General features: G+C 35.7%; 2 protein-coding genes and 3 pseudogenes across 8 annotated transcripts; 4 read left to right on the top strand and 1 right to left on the bottom strand.

Moving 5' to 3' along the window:
• The first annotated feature begins 343 nt into the window (after positions 1-343).
• LOC147565453 (uncharacterized) lies at positions 344-4,046 on the top strand. Of its 2 annotated transcripts, none has more exons than XM_086651942.1 (2): positions 344-3,177; positions 3,307-4,046. In XM_086651942.1, exons 1-2 carry the CDS (start codon positions 477-479, stop codon positions 3,708-3,710), a joined length of 3,105 nt encoding a protein of 1,034 aa, XP_086508068.1. In that variant the 5' UTR covers positions 344-476; the 3' UTR covers positions 3,711-4,046. The 2 variants fall into 2 exon arrangements, with proteins under 2 accessions (XP_086508068.1, XP_086508069.1); XM_086651943.1 differs by having other exon boundaries at positions 430-3,177; positions 3,290-4,046.
• A 192-nt stretch (positions 4,047-4,238) lies between these two features.
• On the top strand, positions 4,239-5,769 carry LOC147565452 (putative receptor-like protein kinase At3g47110; annotated as a pseudogene).
• On the top strand, positions 5,386-10,586 carry LOC147565451 (uncharacterized). 5 transcript variants are annotated; one of them, XM_086651940.1, is made up of 4 exons: positions 5,604-5,975; positions 6,880-6,966; positions 7,216-9,354; positions 9,445-10,586. In XM_086651940.1, the coding sequence occupies exons 1-4, from the start codon at positions 5,957-5,959 to the stop codon at positions 9,924-9,926; spliced, it is 2,727 nt and encodes a 908-aa protein (XP_086508066.1). In that variant the 5' UTR covers positions 5,604-5,956; the 3' UTR covers positions 9,927-10,586. The 5 variants fall into 5 exon arrangements, with proteins under 5 accessions (XP_086508067.1, XP_086508066.1, XP_086508064.1 ...); XM_086651941.1 differs by lacking the exon at positions 6,880-6,966 and having other exon boundaries at positions 5,386-5,975; XM_086651938.1 differs by having other exon boundaries at positions 5,677-5,975; positions 6,880-9,354.
• On the bottom strand, positions 10,531-12,816 carry LOC147565450 (putative LRR receptor-like serine/threonine-protein kinase At3g47570; annotated as a pseudogene). Its single transcript, XR_015230205.1, has 2 exons — positions 11,262-12,816; positions 10,531-11,142 (listed from the first exon to the last, which is right to left on the bottom strand). The product of XR_015230205.1 is annotated as a putative LRR receptor-like serine/threonine-protein kinase At3g47570 (transcript).
• Positions 12,817-15,074: 2,258 nt separating this feature from the next.
• LOC147565449 (inorganic phosphate transporter 1-4 pseudogene) lies at positions 15,075-16,316 on the top strand (annotated as a pseudogene).
• Positions 16,317-21,996: the final 5,680 nt, after the last annotated feature.

The following is a 21,996-nucleotide window of genomic DNA, read 5'->3' as shown; positions in this document are numbered from 1 at the left end:
TCGGAGCAAGTCCTGCGTTTCAACCGCACCAAGCTAATCCACTATGAACTTGAAGTTACAACATATCCTAGTTACAGTACACAAAGTCTAGTGCACTTCCCGGTTACAAAATATCTCATTACAACTCTCACCCTCACACTTATACAAAACACTCTTGATCAAAACTCTCTCTTACTTTTTTACTTTAGTTTACAGAAGAGACTTGAGAATGGGATGATAAATTGATGAATGAAGGAGGCTGTTTGTAGCTCCCAAATTTCATCGGAAGAAGTCAAGGGACTTAAATGCTTTGCCAATAAACTCTTCACACCTATAATTTCATTTAAATGCTTAATTGTTTGACGTTCAAAGTCTTTTGACCCCACAACATGACACTTGACACACATAAAATACAAATATAAGTTTGAAGGAGTTTCATTTCTCATAAAGGAGTTTGCTAAAATACTACTTCTTGATTCTCTTTCTTGAAATTAAGCATGCATTGGTCAGTTTACATTTATTCCATTTTTCTTCTGCTCATGAATTCTCATTCACAATCGGCAACCACCATTGCTCGAAACGAGTCGGATCGTCTTGCTTTGCTTTCGTTCAAGGATAAGGTTACTCATGATCCACTTCAAGTCATGAACTCATGGAACAATTCTATACATTTTTGTCAATGGGTAGGAGTTTCCTGCAATCCCTCTAATGACAGGGTTGTGAAGTTGAACTTAGAAAGTCGTAAACTAGTTGGATCAATACCACCTTCCATTGGAAATCTTACCTTTCTAACTTATTTAACTCTAAGCGACAACTCCTTCCATGGTGAAATTCCTCAAGCGGTAGGTCTTTTCCTACGATTGAAGTTTATGAATTTGAGTTATAACTCATTTACTGGGAAAATTCCGATCAATCTCACCCACTGTTTAGATCTCCTAGTCTTGGACTTAGTTTACAACAACATGGACGGAAGTATACCTGACCAGATGAGTTCGCTAACAAAGTTGTTTTCTCTTAGTCTGAGAAGAAATAATCTTACTGGCAGAATACCACCATGGATAGGCAACTTTTCATCTTTATCTAAGCTGACACTTGGAGAAAATAATCTTGAAGGAGCCATACCAGATGAATTTGGTCAATTGAGGAGCTTAGCATTCTTTCAAGTTTCTGAAAATAAACTATCTGGTACTATTCCTCCTTCTATTTATAACATCTCTTCTATATACGTCGTCCTTGTTGCAAAAAATCGTCTTCATGGTCAACTTCCATCTGATATAGGCCACACTCTTCCTAATCTGAAGGTTTTCGCTGGTGGCGGAAACAATTTCACAGGCAATATTCCAGTTTCCTTGTCAAACATATCTGGACTTGAAGTACTTAATTTTCCAGTTAACAACTTTAGTGGACCAGTTCCTATAAGCTTAGGGAGTTTACAAGGATTAGTGAATCTAAATTTCGATTACAATCAACTTGGATCAGGAAGAACGACAGACTTGAGTATCCTTACTTCTTTGGTTAATTGCACTAATCTGAATAGTTTAAATCTAGCTTATAATCATCTAGGAGGTGAATTACCCCAATCTGTAGCCAATCTGTCATCTAAGCTTGAAGACTTTACTATAGGGGGGAACACTATTCAAGGAAGAATTCCTACGGGGATTCAGAACCTTGTTAGTTTGACACTATTAGGATTAGAGAGTAACTACTTGAGTGGTAGTATCCCTGTTGAGATTGGGAGGCTTCAGAAGATGGAGGTGCTCTCTTTGCCAGATAATAGGCTTACAGGTCTTATACCATCCTCCATTGGAAACTTGTCTAATTTGAATTCACTCTACCTTGAGAGGAATAGCTTACAAGGAAGCATACCTTCAACTCTAGGAAATTGTAAAAATTTGGTGCTGTTAGACTTCTCTTATAATAATCTCAATGGGACCGTACCCATTCAGGTCTTCAATCTTCCCCTCCTCTCACTTTTCTTGGCCATTAATCACAATTCCTTGAGTGGTTCTTTACCATTAGAAGTGGGCAACTTAAAAAATGTCGGAAAGTTATATTTGTCAGATAACCAGTTTAGTGGTCAAATTCCAAGCACTTTGGGAGACTGTATTAGCTTAGAACACTTGTACATGGGGCAAAATCACTTTGAGGGAAAACTTCCTCAGTCTTTGAGTGCTTTAGGATCCCTACAAGAGTTGGATCTTTCAAGTAACAAGTTAACAGGTCAAATTCCCGAATATTTAGGGTCGCTTCGTTTCCTATACAAATTGAACCTGTCTTTTAATGCTTTTGAAGGTAGAGTACCTGAACAAGGTGTTTTTAGAAATTCTAGTGCCTTGTCACTTACTGGAAACAATAAGATCTGTGGAGGTATTCCTAGTCTCAGACTGCCAGTATGTGTTGTCCAACCTATTCTTGGCCCGAAGAAACATCCGAAGTCTATACTACTAAAACTAATAACACCAATTATTGCTGTCGCCATGATCCTTTGCTTAATAGCATGTTATGTTGTGATTAAACATAGTCGATCAAGAAAGAAACCTACTTCTGAAGCTTCGTTTGATCATCAATATTTACGGGTTTCTTATGCTGAACTCCTCAGAGCAACAGATGGGTTCTCATCAGAAAATTTGATTGGTGTGGGTAGTTATGGTTCTGTTTATAAAGGAGTTCTAAGGGACGATGGTAATACTGAAAGATTTGTTGCAGTGAAGGTACTCAACCTTCAACAACAAGGAGCTTCAAAAAGTTTCATGGCTGAATGCAATTCCTTGAGAAACATCCGACATCGAAATCTAATCAAAATCTTGACTGTCTGCTCTAGTGTTGATAGTAGAGGCAATGATTTCAAAGCTCTTGTTTTTGAGTTCATGGCTAATGGTAGTCTAGAGAATTGGTTACACACTGATCCAGAAATGAATTTGGAAGTTCAACCGAGACATTTTAATCTTTTGCAGAGACTAAATGCAGTAATCGACGTTGCTTCTGCATTAGATTATCTTCATCATCAGTGTGAAACACCGATCGTTCATCGTGATTTAAAGCCAAGCAACATTCTCCTAGATGATGACATGACTGCCCATGTTGGTGATTTTGGACTAGCCAAGTTCCTCAGCACCACCATTTCGACTAGTTTTAGTCAAAATCCAACTATCTCCTCATCTGCTGCAATTAAGGGATCTATTGGTTATGTTGCTCCAGGTATTGTATTACTTCATTTCATTCTATTTCCTTCAAAATTTTATTGATAAAAAAGAAATTAACTTCGCCGACTAAACAAGATAAATTTAGTCTCTTTCTTATAGTAATCCAGACATTTCAATAATGCAGAATACGGAATGGGTGGTGAAGCATCTATAAAAGGTGATGTATACAGCTTTGGTATTGTCTTACTTGAGATGTTTACAGGGAAAAGACCAACAGATGAGATGTTCAAAGAAGATCTAAACCTTCATAGTTTTTCGAAGCTGGTTATGTCATCTGAAGGGATAACACTTCAGATGATCGATCAACGCCTGTTAATTGATATTCAAGAACGCATTAATAGAGATGGAATTCGAGCAGGTAAACTGAAGGTGTGTTTAAACTCAATAATGAAAATCGGTGTAGCTTGTTCGGTCGAATCAGCAGCTGAAAGAATGAATATGATGGATGTGGTAATGGAGTTGTGTGCCATTAGAGAAGATTTCCTAAGAATTGGAATTCATGGAGATAGACGATCAGGTCCGACTTAGTTGACGAAGACCCATCTTGCACACGACCCTTCGTGTCATTGTTGGTTCATCTCATCCAAGACCATGTCCTTCATATCATAAGGGAACCAAGAACCCAATATTGTGCTAATATAGAGAACTTTCTCTCATAGAAAGTTTCATAGTTGGTCTGCAATAAAAAAAGAAGCCATGCTGAAGTTTATTTTTCTTCGCAACTCCATAGGTAATTTCTTGTACAATATATCCGAGACCTTGTAAAGCTAAAGTCAAGGTTAATAAATATGAATGTGAGCTCGAAAGGGGCTTCATTTTGTTTGAAGGAGTTATGCTAATATAATACTTTGCGATTCTTTTTTATGAGGTTAAGCATGTATTGCTCACTATATATGCATGTCATTTTTCTTCTGCTCATGAATTCTAAATCACTATCCACAATAACCGCATCTAGAAACGAGTCCGACCGTCTTGCTTTGATTGCATTCAAGGAGAGAGTAGTTGAAGATCCATCCCAATAATGTACTCCTGGAACAATTCTATTCATTTCTGTCAATGGGTAGGGGTTTCCTGCAACCCTTCTAATGAGAGGGTGGTGGGCTTGAACTTAAAAAGCCAGAAACTTGTCGGATCAATACCACCCTCTATTGGAAATCTTACCTTACTCATTTAAACCTAAGCGGTCTTTTGCGGCGATTACAGCCAAGCGGACTTAACTTATAACAACATTGTTGGAAGTATACCAACCTGAGTGTACACTATCTTACTGGAAGAATACCAACCTGGATAGGCAACCTTTCTTCTTTATATACGCTTGCACTCGCACTGAATAATCTTGAAGGAGCCATACCAGATGAAGTTGGTCTACTGAGGAGCTTAGGATCCTATCAAGGTCAACTTCCATTTGATATATGCCTCATTCTTTCTAATATAATCTTATTCGTTTGTGGAGTAAACAACTTCTCAGGAAACATTCCAGTTTCCTTTTCAAACATATCTGGGCTTGAAAGGCTTGATTTTAAAAGTAACAGTCTAAGTGGACCAGTTCCTATAAGCTTAGGGAGATTACAAGAGGTAACTTGGCTTAATTTGTGCGAAAAATCAACTTGGATCAGGGAGAACCAATGACTTGAATATAATTACGTTTTTGGCTAACTTTACTAGTCTGATAGCGTTATCCCTCAAAAGAAAATAGTCTAGGAGGCGAAATACCTAAATCAATAGCCAATCTCTCAACCCAACTTCAACGATTCTTGGTAGGAGGAAATGATATTCATGGCAGAATCCCTATAGGGATTCAGAACCTTGTTAATTTGACAGAGTTAGGAATCCCTAAATCAATAGCCAATCTCTCAACCCAACTTCAACTTCCACCTCAAATAGCTCTCAGTTGGTAAGTGTTAGCTATACAGAGCTATTTAAATGGACTGGAGGGTTCTCCATCAACAATCTGATTGGTGTGGGTTCTTTTGCATGTGTGTATAAAGGAGTTAGTGACGAAGGTAGAACCGCAGTTGCTGTGAAGGTACTGAACCTTCAACAAGTGGGTGCTTCTAAGAGTTTTATATCTGAATGTGAAGCTTTGAGAAACATTCGACATCGTATTCTCGTTAAAGTCATGACTACATGTTCAAGTATAGACTCTAAAGGGAATGACTTTAAGGCTCTCCTTTTATAATTTATGTCGAATCGGAGTTTGTTTAGAACAACGGTTGCATCCACAAGGTGACAGGGAATATGACCATCCCAAGAATTTTAATCTTAGCCAGAGACTCAATATAGCCACTTTAAAAAGAGACTCAATATAGGCATAGCCATGACGTAGCTTCTCCATTAGAGTATCTTCATAACTATTTGAAACATTAAATAGTTCATCCGAAACTCAAAGTATATCATTTGGGTTAAGAGGATCCATCGGTTATATACCTCCAGGTGAAGACATTCTCTAATACGAAATTTGCTTTAAATACAAGATCTTGATACCTTGGGCGATGTCTATAGCTATGGCATTCTGTTGTTGGAGATGTTTACAGGAAAACGACCCACAAATGAGATGTTCAAGGACGGACTAAATCTTCACAAGTAATGGAGATGGTAGACCCACTCATGTTTTCAGCAGCAGTAGCAATGGTAGAAGACGGGGTAGAGGAGGTTGAGGCAAGAGAGATAGAAGAAAAAGCACTTGTACTTGAAGTTGAGCACAGAATGAGGACTCTGTAGAATTGAGGAATTGTTCAGAATTCTGAAGTTGTTGATTATGAACCCAATGGACAATGAAGTTCAAGTTTACAGGTGATATTTTTATTTTGATGATTTATTGATTTCTATTTCGACATTTTCCTTCTACTGGATTTATTTCTAGTGTTTAAGTTTCATTTCATTAGATGATGCATTGATTTCTATTTGGGTCTTTTCCCGTTCTTCATCAGATTATAGGCATTGGATTTGTTTTGCCCTATTCATGTAGAAAGAAATCAAATTGAAGTTGAATAATTCCCATGGTTGAATATGACGTTTATCTAGAAAATTTTACCATAAATTTACTGTAAAAGAAAGGATTTTGAATTCTAAATTGTATAGAATTTTAGTTTGGATCACCTCCAAGGTATTAAACATGGTAGCATACTGTGTCTGTGTGTATAGGGTTTACGGTTAAAAGTAAATGTGATTACCAACCTAAATGCATCTTCCCCATCCCAGCCTAGCAAAAAATTGAGAAAAGAAGTGACTACCGCCTACCAGAAATAAATAAATAAAAAAGACACCTCCCACATCAAAGATAAAGAGGTGGGTGACTCAATTTAAGGCTGAGTCAAGTTGGTGTTAGTGTCAACGGTGTCTGAACTTGAATTTACTGATTAAGGTAGGAGCTGTATTATTATCACATTAGTGGAGCAGAATCAATCTTCAAACTAATAAATATGAATATAAGCTTGAAAGGGCTTCATTTTTCATGAAGGAATTTGCCAAATTCAGTTCTTTTTATCGAGATTAAGCATGTATTTGTCACTATGTACTCATGTCACTCTTTTTCTTCTCATGAGTTCTTTATCACAATCGAGAATCAGGACAACCACCATTATTGGAAACGAGTCAGACCGTCTTGCTTTGCTTTCATTCAAGGATAGGGTAACTCATGATCCACTTAAAGTCATGAGCTCATGGAATAATTCTATACATTTCTGTCAATGGACAGGAGTTTCTTGCAATCCCTCTGATGGAAGGGTGGTGAGCTTGAACTTAGAAAGTCATAAACTAGTGGGATCAATACCACCCTCCATTGGTAATCTTACCTTTCTTTCTGGTTTGAACTTAAGAGACAACTACTTCCATGGTGAAGTCCCTCAAGAAGTCGGCCGTTTGCTGCAATTGCAGTTTCTGAATCTGACTTATAACTCATTTACAGGCCAGATTCCAGCAAACCTGACCCACTGTTCAGATCTACGAGTTCTGGACTTAGTTTATAACGATATTGTTGGAACTATACCTGACCAGCTGAGTTCACTTACAAAGCTGTTCTATCTTGGTCTAGGTGGAAACAATCTTACTGGGAGAATACCACCCTGGATAGGCAACTTTTCATCTCTATTTGCACTCTCTCTAGCAACAAATAATCTCGAAGGAGCCATACCCGATGAATTTGGTCAATTAAGGAGCTTAGGATTCTTTCAAGTTTACGGTAACAAGCTACGTGGTATTATTCCCCATTCAATATTTAACATCTCCTCTATATACTACTTCTCTGTTGCACTGAATCATCTTCAGGGTCAACTTCCACCGGATATAGGCCTTACTCTTCCTAATCTAAAGGTTTTTGCTGGTGGTGTAAACAATTTCACGGGATGCATACCAGTTTCGTTGTCCAACATATCTGGACTTGAAATCCTTGATTTTGAAATTAACCGTCTCAGTGGACCTGTTCCTATAAGCTTGGGGAGATTACAGGGACTGACCAGGCTCAATTTTGGTAGCAATCAACTTGGATCTGGGGGCACTAGAGACTTGGATATCCTTACTTATTTGGTCAATTGTACTAAATTGAGAGTGTTGGGCTTATCAAATAATCGCCTTGGAGGCGAATTACCCATACTGATAGCCAACCTATCGACCCAACTTGAAATTTTCCAAATAGGAGGAAATAATATTTATGGCGGAATACCTGGAGGGATTCAGAATCTTGTCAATTTGACAGCATTCGGATTGGATTATAACTACTTGAGTGGTAGTATCCCTATTGGGATAGGGAGGCTTCAGAAGTTAGAGAAGTTGTATATGAACGATAACAAGCTTTCAGGTCCTATACCATCCTCCATTGGAAACTTGTCTAAGTTGAATTCGCTCTACATGGAGATGAACAACTTACGAGGAAGCATACCTTCTACTCTAGGAAATTGTGAAAACTTGGTACTTCTGAACCTTTCTCATAATAATCTCAATGGAACCATACCAGTTCAGTTCTTCAATCTTTCTTCCCTCTCAATTTCTTTGGCCATAAATCACAATTTCTTGACAGGTTCTTTACCCGTAGAAGTGGGTAATTTAAAAAATCTTGGGATACTGAGTTTGTCGAATAACCAATTTTCCGGTACAATTCCAAGTACTTTAGGCAACTGCATAAGCTTGGAAATCCTGTACATGAATCAAAATCGCTTTGAGGGAACACTTCCTCACTCTCTGAGTGCTCTAAGAGGTATAGAAGAGTTGGATTTTTCAAATAATAAGTTGTCTGGGAAGATCCCCGACTATCTTGAGAAGTTTTCGTCCCTAAAGCACCTCAATCTTTCTTTCAATGATTTTAGAGGTGAAGTACCAAAAGCTGGGATTTTTGCCGATTCTATTCTAGGAAACTACAAACTTTGTGGTGGTGTACCAAAACTACATCTACCTGCGTGCTTGCAAGAAGCCACTCCTCAATCACATAGTTTTCTTTCCCCAAAAGTAATAGTTCCAGTAGTAGTTGGGATTCTAGTTGTAGTTATACTGTCTTTTGTTGCTTATTTTTGGATTATAAAGTTTAGAAAAAGAGCTGGAGGTACTGCATCCAACTCAAAGAATGTGCATTTGGGAACTGTTTCTTACACAGAGCTATTTAAATGGACTGGTGGTTTCTCCATCGGCAATCTGATCGGTGTGGGTAGTTTTGGTCGCGTGTACAAAGGAGTTAGCGGTGAAGATGGAAAGTTAGTTGCTGTGAAGGTAATGAACCTTCAACAAGTGGGTGCTTTCAAGGGTTTCGCATCTGAATGTGAAGCTTTGAGAAACATTCGACATCGTAATCTCGTTAAAGTCATAACTACATGTTCAAGTACCGATTATGAAGGGAATGCCTTTAGAGCTATAATTTTTGAGTTTATGTCAAATGGGAGTTTAGAACAAAGATTGCATCCAGAAGTTGATGTAGGAAATGGTCGATTGAAGAGTTTAAATCTTAGTCAGAGACTAAATATAGCCATCGATGTAGCTTCTGCATTAGAGTATCTTCATCATAATTGTGAGAATCCTATTGCTCACTGTGACATAAAGCCAAGTAATGTACTTCTAGACGGAGATGTAATAGCTCATGTTAGTGACTTCGGTTTAGCAAAGTTCCTCTTTGAAACATCAAATAGTTCATCTGAAAATCAAAGCATATCACTTGGGTTAAGAGGATCCATCGGTTACGTCCCTCCAGGTAAAAGACATTCTCTAAACTGGAATTTGCTTTGAATACAAGATATTGCTACTAGACTGACTCTAATTTAAGCGATTCGAAAAATTGCAGAGTATGGAATGGGTGGTCAAGTTTCTACCCTTGGTGATGTATATAGCTATGGAATTTTGTTGTTGGAGATGTTTACAGGAAAACGACCCACAAATGAGATGTTCAAGGACGGACTAAATCTTCACAATTATTCTGTAAGTGGTTTGCCTGATCGAGTGATGGAGATTGTCGACCCACTCATGTTTTCAGCAGCAGTAGCAATGGCAGAAGATGGGGTAGAGGAGGTTGAAGCAAGAGAACTAGAAGAAAAAGCACTTGTACTTGAAGTTGAGCACAAAATGAGGACTGTAGATAGTAGAATCGAGGAATGCTTGGTTGCAGTGATAAAAATTGGTATCTCCTGTTCTGCGTATTCACCAAGCGACCGAATGGTAATGGAAAATGTAGTCAGTAAACTGCATGACATTAGATCACATAATAAGAGTAATTCAGTCTTGAATAATAATGAGAAGAACAAGAATCAAGACATGAACGAACTTTGAATCATACTGGATTCATCATCTATTGTGCTTATGCTACTCTTTTCTATTATTGCTAGCACAGTAAGCTGATTTACTATTAAATAATTTTTACTTTGTCCGCGGCGTGATCTGGCAAAGTCAAACTAGCCTGCCAACCCGACCTTACTTGGTCTGACTAATGGCACCGAGTAAATCAGCTTTTACTACGAGTTCTGTCAAGTTATCAACCAAATGACCTGTAACTAGATCAGGTGTACTCTTGTTGAATCTGGTAAGGAGCTTGAAGCTTCGGTTAGCTCGATTAAACATGCCATTATTCAGCATTCTTGTTCTATAAGAAATTCCAAACTTATTGATTATAAATGTGATCGATGATGAGGTACACATTTGTAGGAGTTTCGTCTATTTCTTGTTCAATATCTTTGTTTTGATTTATTGCATATAAATCTTTGTATATAATTCATTTTTATTTTTTCCGCTTGATTGATTTCCAGGGTTTAGTTTAGTTTCATTGACTCGAATAATGTTTTTGGTCTTCTCCTTTTTGTCATTCTTCATAATTTCCCTGGTAGAATATGTAGTTTGTGTAGGTAAAATCGGAATCTCTTGTATGGATTAAATAGTACGGTTGATCTTTTTATTCAAAGTTCATAGAGGAAATATGATGTAAATTTGTATGCAGAAGTTTCTTGTGGTTGTAGGTTGTAATGTTAGACATGAACCTTTAGAGAAACGAAATAGAAAGAAATCATAATTTATTTTAATATAACAGCTCCTAATCTTAATGGTGAACTTCATAAGCAAGTGTTCCTAATTTGATACGATACTAACTTAAATTAGATGCGAAAGGAATCTCCAGCCTATTATTCGGATGAACTTGCATGATCTGCGATCACTTGCATCTCGCTGACAACATCTCTCATATTAATTCTTGCTCTTGGAGATTCCACAGTACATAAGAGCCCAACTCTAATGACGGAAACCAAACATTCCTCTAACCTATTCCAGTTTTCGTCATTGTCCATAGGATTGATATTTTCTTCTTCTAAGAACAGTTTCGGGTCCATAATCTTCATTACTCTGTCAGGGAAATCCATCTTCACAAACTCATGAAGGGTTATTAAACCATCCCTGAACATTTCATCTGTCGGTCTCCTTCCTGTAAATAGCTCCAACAATAAGATACCATAGCTATACACGTCGCCATATGTAGAAACTTTGCCATCCACACCATACTCTGAAAATGATCATGATCTATTATTCGATTTCGAACGAAGATAAACACATAAATACTGTTCTTGGAAGCTTCATAATTGTAATAAACACATAGATAACAAGCTGAATAGATTTAGTTACCTGGAGCAACATAACCAACGGTTCCTTTTATCACAGCCGAGCTAGTATTATGCGAGGCTTTATTGTTGATTTCTGAAAGGATTGTTGCTAGCCCAAAATCACCAACATGTGCAGTCATGTTGTCGTCAAGAAGTACATTACTTGGCTTTAGATCACAGTGTACAATTGGTGTTTGGCAGTGATTGTGAAGATAGTCTAAAGCAGAAGCTACATCAAGGGCTATAGATAACCGCTCAAGGTATTTCAAATTTCTGAACTTGTTTCGATTATCTCCACTTGGATGCAACCACTCATCCAGATTACCATTAGGCATGAAGTCGAAAATTAAAGCTTTAAATTCGTTGCCTTTGTAGTCCACACTTGAGCAGGAAGTCCTTAACTTGACAAGATTTCGATGTCGGATGTTTCTCAATGCTCCACATTCCGTCTTGAAACTCTTCGAAGCTCCTCGTTTCTGCACATCGAGAACTTTAACTGCGAAAACTTTTTCTGTCTGACCTAATATAGCTTTGTAAACTGATCCATAACTTCCCTTGCCAATTAAATTAGTCGAAGAGAACCCATTAGTTGATTTAAGCAGCTCTGAGTATGAAACTTTCAAATGTTTATCTTACAACGGAGATGTGAACAAGTATATGTCTTGATGCTTTCTTTTCCAATAAAATCTACCAAAGATGAGTACTAATAATACCAGAAATACTAAAACCACACTTGATATCGAGATTATTACTTTGAGAACGATTTTGTGTTTCTTTTGCTTTGAATCTTTATTATGGCACTTTGGCAACTTTAGCTGTGGGATTCCACCACATAGCTTATTGTTACCAAGTATTGAAATCGCAGTAACATTTCTAAATATCCCTTCTTCTGGTAGATCACCGTCTAAAGTGTTGAATGACAGATTTAACTTCTGCAGAAATCTTGGTATCTGGCCAGACAGATTATTGCTCGAAAGATCCATTTCTTGAATGCCTCTTAAGTTACTCAAAGACTGCCGAATGGCTCCACTAAAGAAGTTACCATTCAAGAGAAGATATACCAAGCTCACACAACTACCCAGTGTTTGAGGTATTTCTCCCGCCAATTTATTGTCCGATACGTCTAAGCTCGCAAGATTCTTCAACGAACCCACTTCATATGGTAAGGATCCTTCAAATAAATTATGGGATAGGTCGAGATAAATTGTTAGGGAGGAAATATTCATAATTTGTCCGGGTATGATACCTTCAAGATTATTTTCAAAAAGTTGTAATGACTGCAGATTCTGGCAATTTCCCAGACTTGAAGGTATAGTCCCTGAAAGTTCATTTCCTCCTAACCATAGTCGACTTAATAAACTGAGATTCCCTAATGAAGTTGGGATTTGACCTGAAAGTTTGTTTCCACGTAGAGATCGTACCTGCATCTCTTTAAGCCTTCCAATAGAAGTTGGCACACTACCTGTAAATAAGTTAGATTCTAGACCTAGTAGAGTTAAGTTGACAAGATTTCCGATCTCTTTGAGAATTTCTCCAGATATCTCATTTCCTGCTATTTTTAATACCTGCAGGTAAGCAGGAGATTTGCTACTTTTTTAGGCAATTGACTTCGGAAATGGTTGCTATCTATGTCCAAAAGCTCCAACTTGGAGCAGTTGGTCAAGGCAGTCAGAAAAGTGAGATCATTGAATTTCGTGCCTCCAAGATCGTTATTACCGAGATTTAGTCTACGTAGACTTGACAATGTCCCCAAATTTTGAGGAACTGATCCACTAAATCTATTATTGGTGAAATAAAGTTCCACAAGTTTCGAAGCATTAGATATTGAAACAGGGATGGTTCCTGTAAATTGATTTGTTCCAACATAAAACATCTCAAGTTTCAGAAACAATAGGCCTAGATTGGGTGGAAGGCTTCCAGTTAATCGATTAGATGCAACTGAAAACATGTACATAGAAGACAAGTTGTAAATGGAAGAAGGGATGAAACCTGATAGAAAATTTTGAGAGATTTGAAGAGTCTGCCTAGATCAGTCGGAATACTTCCGACTAGATTGTTTCTTCCTATAGAAAGACGAGTTAGTGATGAAATATTGCCAAGTGAAGGCGGGATATTTCCCGTGAGATTGTTGATTGAAAGACTCAATACTTGAAGGTCTAGTAGAAAGGAAAGTTCCAAAGGAATCTTACCGACAAGCTCTTTTTGGATTAAGTTGATGCTTTTGAGACCCAAACAATTACTCAAATTTGATGGGATCTCTCCATTTAGAAAGTTTTGACTCAGATTAAGATAGTTCAACCTTAAAAGTTGGGATTTCTCCATGAAAGTTGTTATATGCGAGATTGATCGTCTGAAGGAAAGTGAGATTACCCAATGAAGGTGATAACGAACCGACGAGTCTCTGTCCTTCTAAGTCCAGAACTGTGACCCTTTGGTCACTAAGACTACATATAACTCCACTCCATTTACAGAAGTGAACTGAATTGCTCCAGGAGTTTAGTGAACCAAGAGAATCCAAAGTTATCTGGTTCTTGAATGAAATCAAAGAAAGTCGATCGGTCCCATTGATTAAAAACGAGTTATTTTGTGATTCTGATAGGTTAAAGTTCGCAGAGAAAAGAAGGTAAGCTAGTAGAAGAAGTGGCGATAAATCTCCGTGAAAAAACATATCTGAAAAAGCTAAAGAAATAGCTTTCTTTGGAGATAGACCAAGTACTTTTCAGAACTTAATGAAGATGGATGAAAATTTGCAGGTCAGTAATCCGTTCATGTCTTTTTATTAAGAGGAAACGATTTTTTGGGTCAAAATATTTTATATAATGAGTAAAAAATCACTTAAAATTTTCAAATAACTAAAGAGTGTAATTATAATATGTTTAATTGTTCTTAATGCTTGAAATAATATTCATAATTATCTTTTAGGTCATTTTAGAACTTTTTTATTCCAGAACTACCCATGAATTCTCTTCCTCCACTTTTCATTCTCTCTCTAGAAATTTCTAGCGAAGAACAATCACGACAATGGTCTCTGCAACTAACCGAGAATCCACAAAACCCCGAAGGATGATAGCTTTGATCACCTAAATGACAGGTCAAGATGGTTTATATCTAACTGAGTTCTCCCTCAAGAAAGGATATGAAGTTCATGGATCGATTCGAATATCTTCGAATTTCAATACTAAAACGAAACAAATACAAAGTTATGAGAGAAAATTGAGAGAATTATTGATAATATATGATTAAAGTTACGAGAGAAGCCCCTGGTGTTGGTCTTGATGCTCCTCAAATTGGAGTTCCTTTGAAGGTCCTTTCTCATTTTTCTGTTTGGTTCTCTCTTTCTCTTAATAAACATCTCTATTTGATTACATTTCCATGTTATCTGTTTTGTGTTTCTCATTTTTGAGATGGGTTGAACTAAAATTGATGATTTCTGTGGGAGATTTTGAGCTCAATAGTTTAGTATCTTAAGACTAGGTTAAGGTCTAACCTCATTTTGGGTTGGTTGAGGAAAAGCAAACAATGTAGCATAAGGTAGTTGAAGAAATTCCTCAATGAAGTGAATTTTGTGTTCACTAGTTCAAGTCACTAAAATATTTGGAAATTTTGTATTTGAGTAGTGTAGATTGTTGTTTGGTATAAAGTCGTTAACTTTGACCACCTACATTAATCCTTATAATTCTCTCGAAGCTCTACGTTGATTTAACAGACCCTTCTCTTCACCAATGGATCTACATCATCAATCCCGAATAGGTTTACAATCTTGCTGCTCAATCTCATGTTGAGACCCCTGATTTCACCTCAATCTTGCTGAGATATTTAAGTAGTATTTCGATCCCTCTAGCTCGCCGGGATATTTAAGAAGTATTTAGGAAGGAAGTTGAAGAAGTTGATCAAGAGCCGGGATATTTAAGTAGTATTTAGGAAGGAAGTTGAAGAAGTTGATCAAGAGATTAGTCATGGCTAGAGAGACTTCAGAAGTGTTAAATGCACTTGATGTTGCAAAAACACAACTATACCATTTCACTACCATAGTTATTGCTGGTATGGGTTTTTTCACCGAACGCTTATGATCTCTTTACCATTGCAATAGTCACAGACTTACTCGGATGAATCTACTACTACCAAGAAGGATCAAAACCTCCTGGTTCTTTACCACTAAATGTCAACTCTGCTGTTAATGGAGTTGCTCTTTGTGGCACTCTTGCTGGTCAGCTACTTCAGGTGGTTTAGTGCCAAATGGGGAGTAAACGAGTTTACGGGCTAACTCTGATGTTCATGATATTTTGTTATATCACTTCTGGTTTATCTTCTCATAGTAATACAAAAATAGTTATGACAACTTTTTATTTCTTTAGATTCTGGTTTGGTTTTGGTATTAGTGGTGACTACCCACTTTCAGCAACGATCATGTCTGAATATGCTAACAAGAAAACTCGAGGCGCTTTCATTGCTGCTGTTTTTTGCTATTCAAGGGTTTGGGATTTTGGCTGGTCGAATCGTCTCGATTATAATTTCTTCTGTTTTTAAAGCTGCCTTTCCTTCCCTTGCTTATCAGTTTGACCCGGTTGGTTCGACCGTTCCTCAAGCTGGTTATGTGGAGAATCATTTTAATGTTTAGTGGTATTCCAGCTGCTTTAACGTATTACAAGTACCAACAAGAAAAGTGGTACTGCTCTTGTAGCCAAAAATGCTAAACAGGCAGCTGTCGATATGTCGAAAGTTTTACAAGTACAATTACAAATACGAACAAGAAAAGTTTGATGAGACTATAATGATAATGGATCAAGGAAAGAATTCATTTGGGTTGTTTTCGATTCAATTTCTTAAGACATGGACTTAATTTTCTTGGAACAACTAGTACTTGGTTCTTACTTGACATAGCTTTTTATAGTCAAGGTTTGTTTCAAAAGACTATATTTCAGAATATAGGATGGTCTCAAAATACAAATGTATGAGAAATGTAAGTTTATTCAAGGTGGACAAAAGGTGTTTGATGAATTTCCTATTAGAGATGCGATTTCGTGGACTTTAATTTTGGCTTGTTATATTAACTGTGGCTATCCAAGAGAAGCTTTTATGATTTTTTGTCAAATGTGTTTGAAGGATCACACTCAATCCGCTGAAGGTGGTGGCAGTGGTGGTGGTGGAGTACCACTACTCCAGATTGAGGAAGAAATAATGAAATTGTTGTCTAGATATGTAGCATTACCATAGTCTTTATTTTTTAGTTAAGGGTGGGGTTAGTTGGTATGGTGCTGGAGATGATTGTAATGGTGCAGAACTACGATTGTGCATTGATGATGGACCCAACAAACCAACTGTAATAAATTGTTGATTATAAATTGGAGTTTGAATTTTCTTCACGAAATCGAGTTTGCAAGATCTCCAACCCGAAACCACATATGCAATATTTGCAAATCATGTTTGCAGTCTACATTTTGCAAACACAGTTTGCAGTTTATATTATGCAAACACATGTTTGCAGTTTACATTATGCAAACACATGTTTGCAGATCAGATTTTTGCAAACACGTTTGCATAACAGATTTTTGCAAACACGTTTGCATAACTGATTTTTGCAAACACGTTTGCAGAAAAACGTAAAGGAAAAAACGACGTTTTTTCTGAATTTTTTTTTTTGAAAAAAAGTATTGAAAGTGGATCTTGTTAGAAAGCTAATGAAAAATCATTTCTAAATATATAACTTTTATAGAAATCCGACATCTCAAACAAAAGTTATATCGATCTAAAGTTTAAGGAAAAATAAAAAAAAAATTAGTTACACAAAATGACAAAAAGGGGTATTTTAGTATTTGCACACTTTTTGACCTGAATAATAATTTTCAAATGTTTTGTGTTTTTTTACTCATTTTCAATATTATTTTGACCTTTGTAGAAATTACCCCTTTATTAAACTAGAAGTCTCCTTCTAATATGATAATGCGAGAAATTTGTTGTAGATTTTATTAACGTAACTCGTGATTGTTATGTTTCCTGTTGTAGATTTTATTAGAGGGGTTGGGCAAAAGACCCAAAATGGGCCTATTAATAGGAACCCAGTCCGCGTCAGAAGAGGAATATGAGGCAGGTCCATGGCATCAGGTCTCTTAGTTAAAAGACGAAAATAACCTCGTTTATTTTGGTATTTACTAATATACCACTCAGATCTAAAAGACCCATTAAGGAAACAGTTCATCTCCTTCTTTCATTTACTAAGAAATTTCATCCTCTCTCTCTAAAATATATTTGAAACCGGATCTTCCCACTCATCTTCCTCATTTCGGCTCCAACAAAATTCCATCGGAAAGCTTTAAATCTCTTCAACAAAGCCATTTACAACAAACAATCTGCTTTGAAATAGTAAGTTTTTCTACTCTCTCACCATTATTACACAAAAAACCCTAAATCTGTACATCTTTCATCTTTGTCTCTCCAAAAACGTTTATTCTTCTCACATTTCTTCTTAACTTTCTCGTTTGATTTGAGAATCTTTCTCGGTTGATTTTTATTTCAAAACCCTAAATCAAAGAAATTTTTGTTTGATTATTATACAAGAACCCTAAAAATTTTCAGTTTGATTTTTTTAACAACCCTAAAGCTGAAAAATTTCCTCTTTCATTTTATTTAAGAACCTTAATTCTTAGAAACTTTCAAGTTTGGTTATTTAGTAAGAAACCCTAAGGTAGATTTACTCTCTCTATCCTAAATATAACCTAAATCACCATAACTTTCTGTTTTTGAAAATCTCTAAAAATGGTAAAAATAACTTTTGTTATTGAAAAACCCTAATGTTCCTGGTATTTTTTCCTTTAAAAAACCCTAAATTGTTGAGGTATGTAACTTAATATTTTCAGTCTAAATTCTTGGTAAAATAACTTTTGTTATTGAAAACCCCTAAGGTAGGTTTACTCTCTCTCTCTATTCTCAAGAACCCTAAGCCCAAGAAAGAAGAAGGTATGCAACTTAATATTATTTTTTTCAAAGTAAATGTTTTTAGAATGGTACATAATCTTCTGTCCAGTAAATTGCTTGATTCCTGGTAAAAAATCGAATGTAAGAAACCTAAAGGGGTATATACTGATTTCTCTACTTCCTATAAAGTTGTTTCCTGTACACTCTTTTATTCCCAATACATGAAGTTATGCACTGGAACAAAGATTGATTTCTGGTAAAACATTTCATGTATTGTAAACAGGCTTATTCCCAATTAATAACACACTGTACCTATCCCAATGTAATGAAAAAATGTATGTCCATGAAATAACATTGAACTTTTAGTGTTAGTTATAATGTGTTTGTTATAATGGCTAACACAAATTTGTTCCTGGTTTATTTTGTTTACAGACTCCAGCTACGGAAACTACTGAAGTACCCGATCGGTCTATACCGAAGAAACAATAGGAGAGAGTAATAAAAAGAAAGGAAAGTCCTTCCGACCTGAAGTAGGATCAGCAAGTGAGATGAAAAACAGACCTTCCGGCCTTGCGGCAAAATTGCCGAAAGGTTATAAGTATTTACAATTCCTAGCAGCAGTTGAAGATAGTTTATTCCGAGTAAATACATATTATAATGCACATTATATTTTATGTATAAGAAATTAATTTGTGTACAAGAAATAATTTTATCCATAAACGTTCAGGAAATTGATTTGTGTACAGAAAATAAATTTGTGTACATGAAACATATTTGTGCACAGGGAAGAAAGTTGTGTACATCGAAGAAAATTGGGTACATGGAAGAATGTTGGGTTTGGAGGAGAATCCTCTAGTACAACCAGAAATGCACTTTCAAATAATACATATACCAAATATCCCATTTGGGGAACAAGATATTATTTACTAGCAAAGACAAACTTACATTCTTATTGACTTGAATAAAATGTATAGCAAATGTACATTTTTTAAATTTGCAATACATAAGAAATTTCAAGGAAATATATTTGTGTATAGGATATTTGATACTACAATCATTTATGTGTAACATACTTGTATTTCATTCTAACTGCTCTTACTACAATCAGAAATGTTCAGGAAATTGTTTTGTGTAAAGGAAATAAATTTGTGTACAAGAAACATATTTGTGTACAGGGAAGAAAGTTGTGTACATTGAAGAAAGTTGGGTATATGGAAGAATATCGGGTTTAGAGGAGAATCCTCTAGTAAACCAGAAATCCACTTTCAAATAATACATATACCAAATGTTCCATTTGGGGAACAAGATATTATGTCTAAGAAAGACAAAGTTACATTCTTCTTGACTTGAATAATATGTATACCAAATGTTCGATTTCTTAATTTTCAATACATAAGAAATTTCTAAGAAATAGCTATGGTTGTGTACTAGACAGTTTTGTACTGAGAATTTTCTTGTTTACTGGGAATTATTTTATGTACTGACTGTTTGGTTATGTATTAGACACTTTTTGTACTGGGAATTTTCTTGTGTACCGAGAATTGTTTTATGTACTAACTATTTGGTTATGTACCGGGCACTTTTGAACAGGGAATTTTCTTGTGTACCAAGAATTGTTTTATTTACCGGAATTGTTTTATGTATCTGATTTGAAAATACATGATTTTCTACTCTTTAAATTTATACTTTCCTCATTTTTAGTAGTTTTTCATTTATTTGTTTCCATATATTTTTTTTGTAGTTTCCCATTGATTTGATTCTCTCCGTATTTTTTCTTCTTTTTAAACATATTTTCCCTCTCCAAACATAACTTCTTTCCTTCTCTCAAACATTCTCTCCTTATATGATGGACAATTATAGGATATTCTTTCCAAAACGTAAATTACTTTCAAAGAAATTTTGTAAGACATTTTACTTTGTGTTGTACATATTTTTGTGTACTAGACACCTTTGTACTGAGAATTTTCTTATGTACCGGGAATGGTTTTATATATTAGCCATTTGGTTATGTACTAGACACATTTGTACTGGGAATTGTCTTGTGTACAAGGAATTGTTTTATGTACTAGCCATTTGGTTATGTACTATACACTTTTGTACTTGAAATTTTCTTGTGTACCGGAAATTGTTTTATGTACTAGCCATTTGGTAGTGGAAATTTTCTTGTGTACTGGGAATTGTTTTATGTACTAGACACTTTTGTACTGGGAATTTTCTTGTGTACCGGGAATTATTTTATGTACTAGCCTGGGAATTTTCTCTCTCCATATTTCCTATTTTTATTCTTTTTGTGTACCAGGAATTGTTTATGTACTAGCCTTCCCAGTATCATAATCAAGTCGATTTGAAAATTTTTATATACATAAATGAAACAGTTTTGATTACACTGATCCAATACTTTCAATCTTACAAATCACTTAATAATAAAAAAGAAAACAACAAAATTAAGAGAATTTAGGAGAATAAGTATAGAGATCGAACACCCCAAAAATCATATTGTTCTTAAAATTTGTTCTAAACCCAACACCCAAATTAAATTTTCAATCTTGAATCCAGATCTAACCCTCTCGGATCTTCACCCTAGAGAATAATTTTGATACAAAACTGTTGTTGATCTTAAACTTGTTGTACTGCTAGAGAGATACAAAAAAAAAACAGATCTAAACTTGGCGATGAATCTCTCTCTAAAACTAATGAATCCCTTTTCAAGATCATAACCTAAACTAGTTAGTGATCAATTCCTATAAAAAGAGTGAATCTAAATCTAAGCAAGTCTAGGTCTTGAAAAATTTTTTGATTTGTGTTCATGAAGAAACCCAATCTCTCAAAAATCTAGATACAAAAGTAGTCTTATTGCATCTGAAAAGTTAAGGTAAAGAGAGGAAATGAAGAAAATTGAGGAGAGATAATGGTGTAGAGAGAGAAACTGAAAATTAATGGCGTGGAGAGAGAAATTGAAAGTTGATGGCGTAGAGAGAGATAATGGAGCAGAGAGATAATGGCGTAGAGAGAGAAACTGAAAAGTTAAAAGAGAGAGAAATAGGTGTATAAAAAGCTTGGAGGGTGTTTAGGGCATCACTAAAAATCTGGTTGTCCTTTTTTTCTTGGGCCTACAAATTTCTGACCATTTGGACCTAAACCTTATTTTTCTTCTGACTTGGACTGCTAGTCCATTAGGAGTGATATTTATGGATCTTTCACTCATTTTTCCATTTTATTATACTTTGTTTCTTTCTCCATCAAATTCAAGGGTCAAATATGCTTTGAATAACAACTTAATCATCAAATTTCCCGACATGGGGTGTTCGTAAATTCAACCAATTGCTACAAGTTAGTCAGATGAAGCATCAGTCAGTAATTGTGATTTATATCTCTTCTTACCTACTCGAACTTATTTGAATATGTTGTAAGCATTGCTTGTTATAGTCTTCTGTATTTGAATATTTGAAAACGCGTTTCGTATGTCACTCTCTTCATGTATGTGCCTATATGGGTCATCCTGTCTTTTCATGTCATCTACACTTTATTTCATTCTTCTATTTTGGCTTAATTGACTTCCATGTTATTGTAGTTCAAAATTTGAGATCGACTTTGAAAGTGTTTGAGTATTCTATCCTTCTTATATTATTGATGTTTGATATTGTACTCATTTTAATAAGTGATAATTGAGCAGATATAATTATCACTTTTATTTTATTAGAAGCTTGAGTGTTTTGACTATGTTGTAGTTTGATGTTGATACATAAATTTAGGATCAAACTATCTTTCTCAAGCTTGGAGGAAGAAGGGAAAAAGATGAATGACGAATTTCAGAAGGTAAATGGGTTACTTCAAAACTAAAAAAA

Source organism: Eschscholzia californica, unplaced genomic scaffold (assembly GCF_041429995.1).
Source record: "Eschscholzia californica isolate CP2 unplaced genomic scaffold, dmEscCali1.0.p SCAF_1, whole genome shotgun sequence".
NCBI classification, from domain to species: Eukaryota; Viridiplantae; Streptophyta; class Magnoliopsida; order Ranunculales; family Papaveraceae; genus Eschscholzia; species Eschscholzia californica.
The sequence above is the reverse complement of the archived record's forward strand: the minus strand, read 5'-3'. Positions and strand labels throughout refer to the sequence as shown.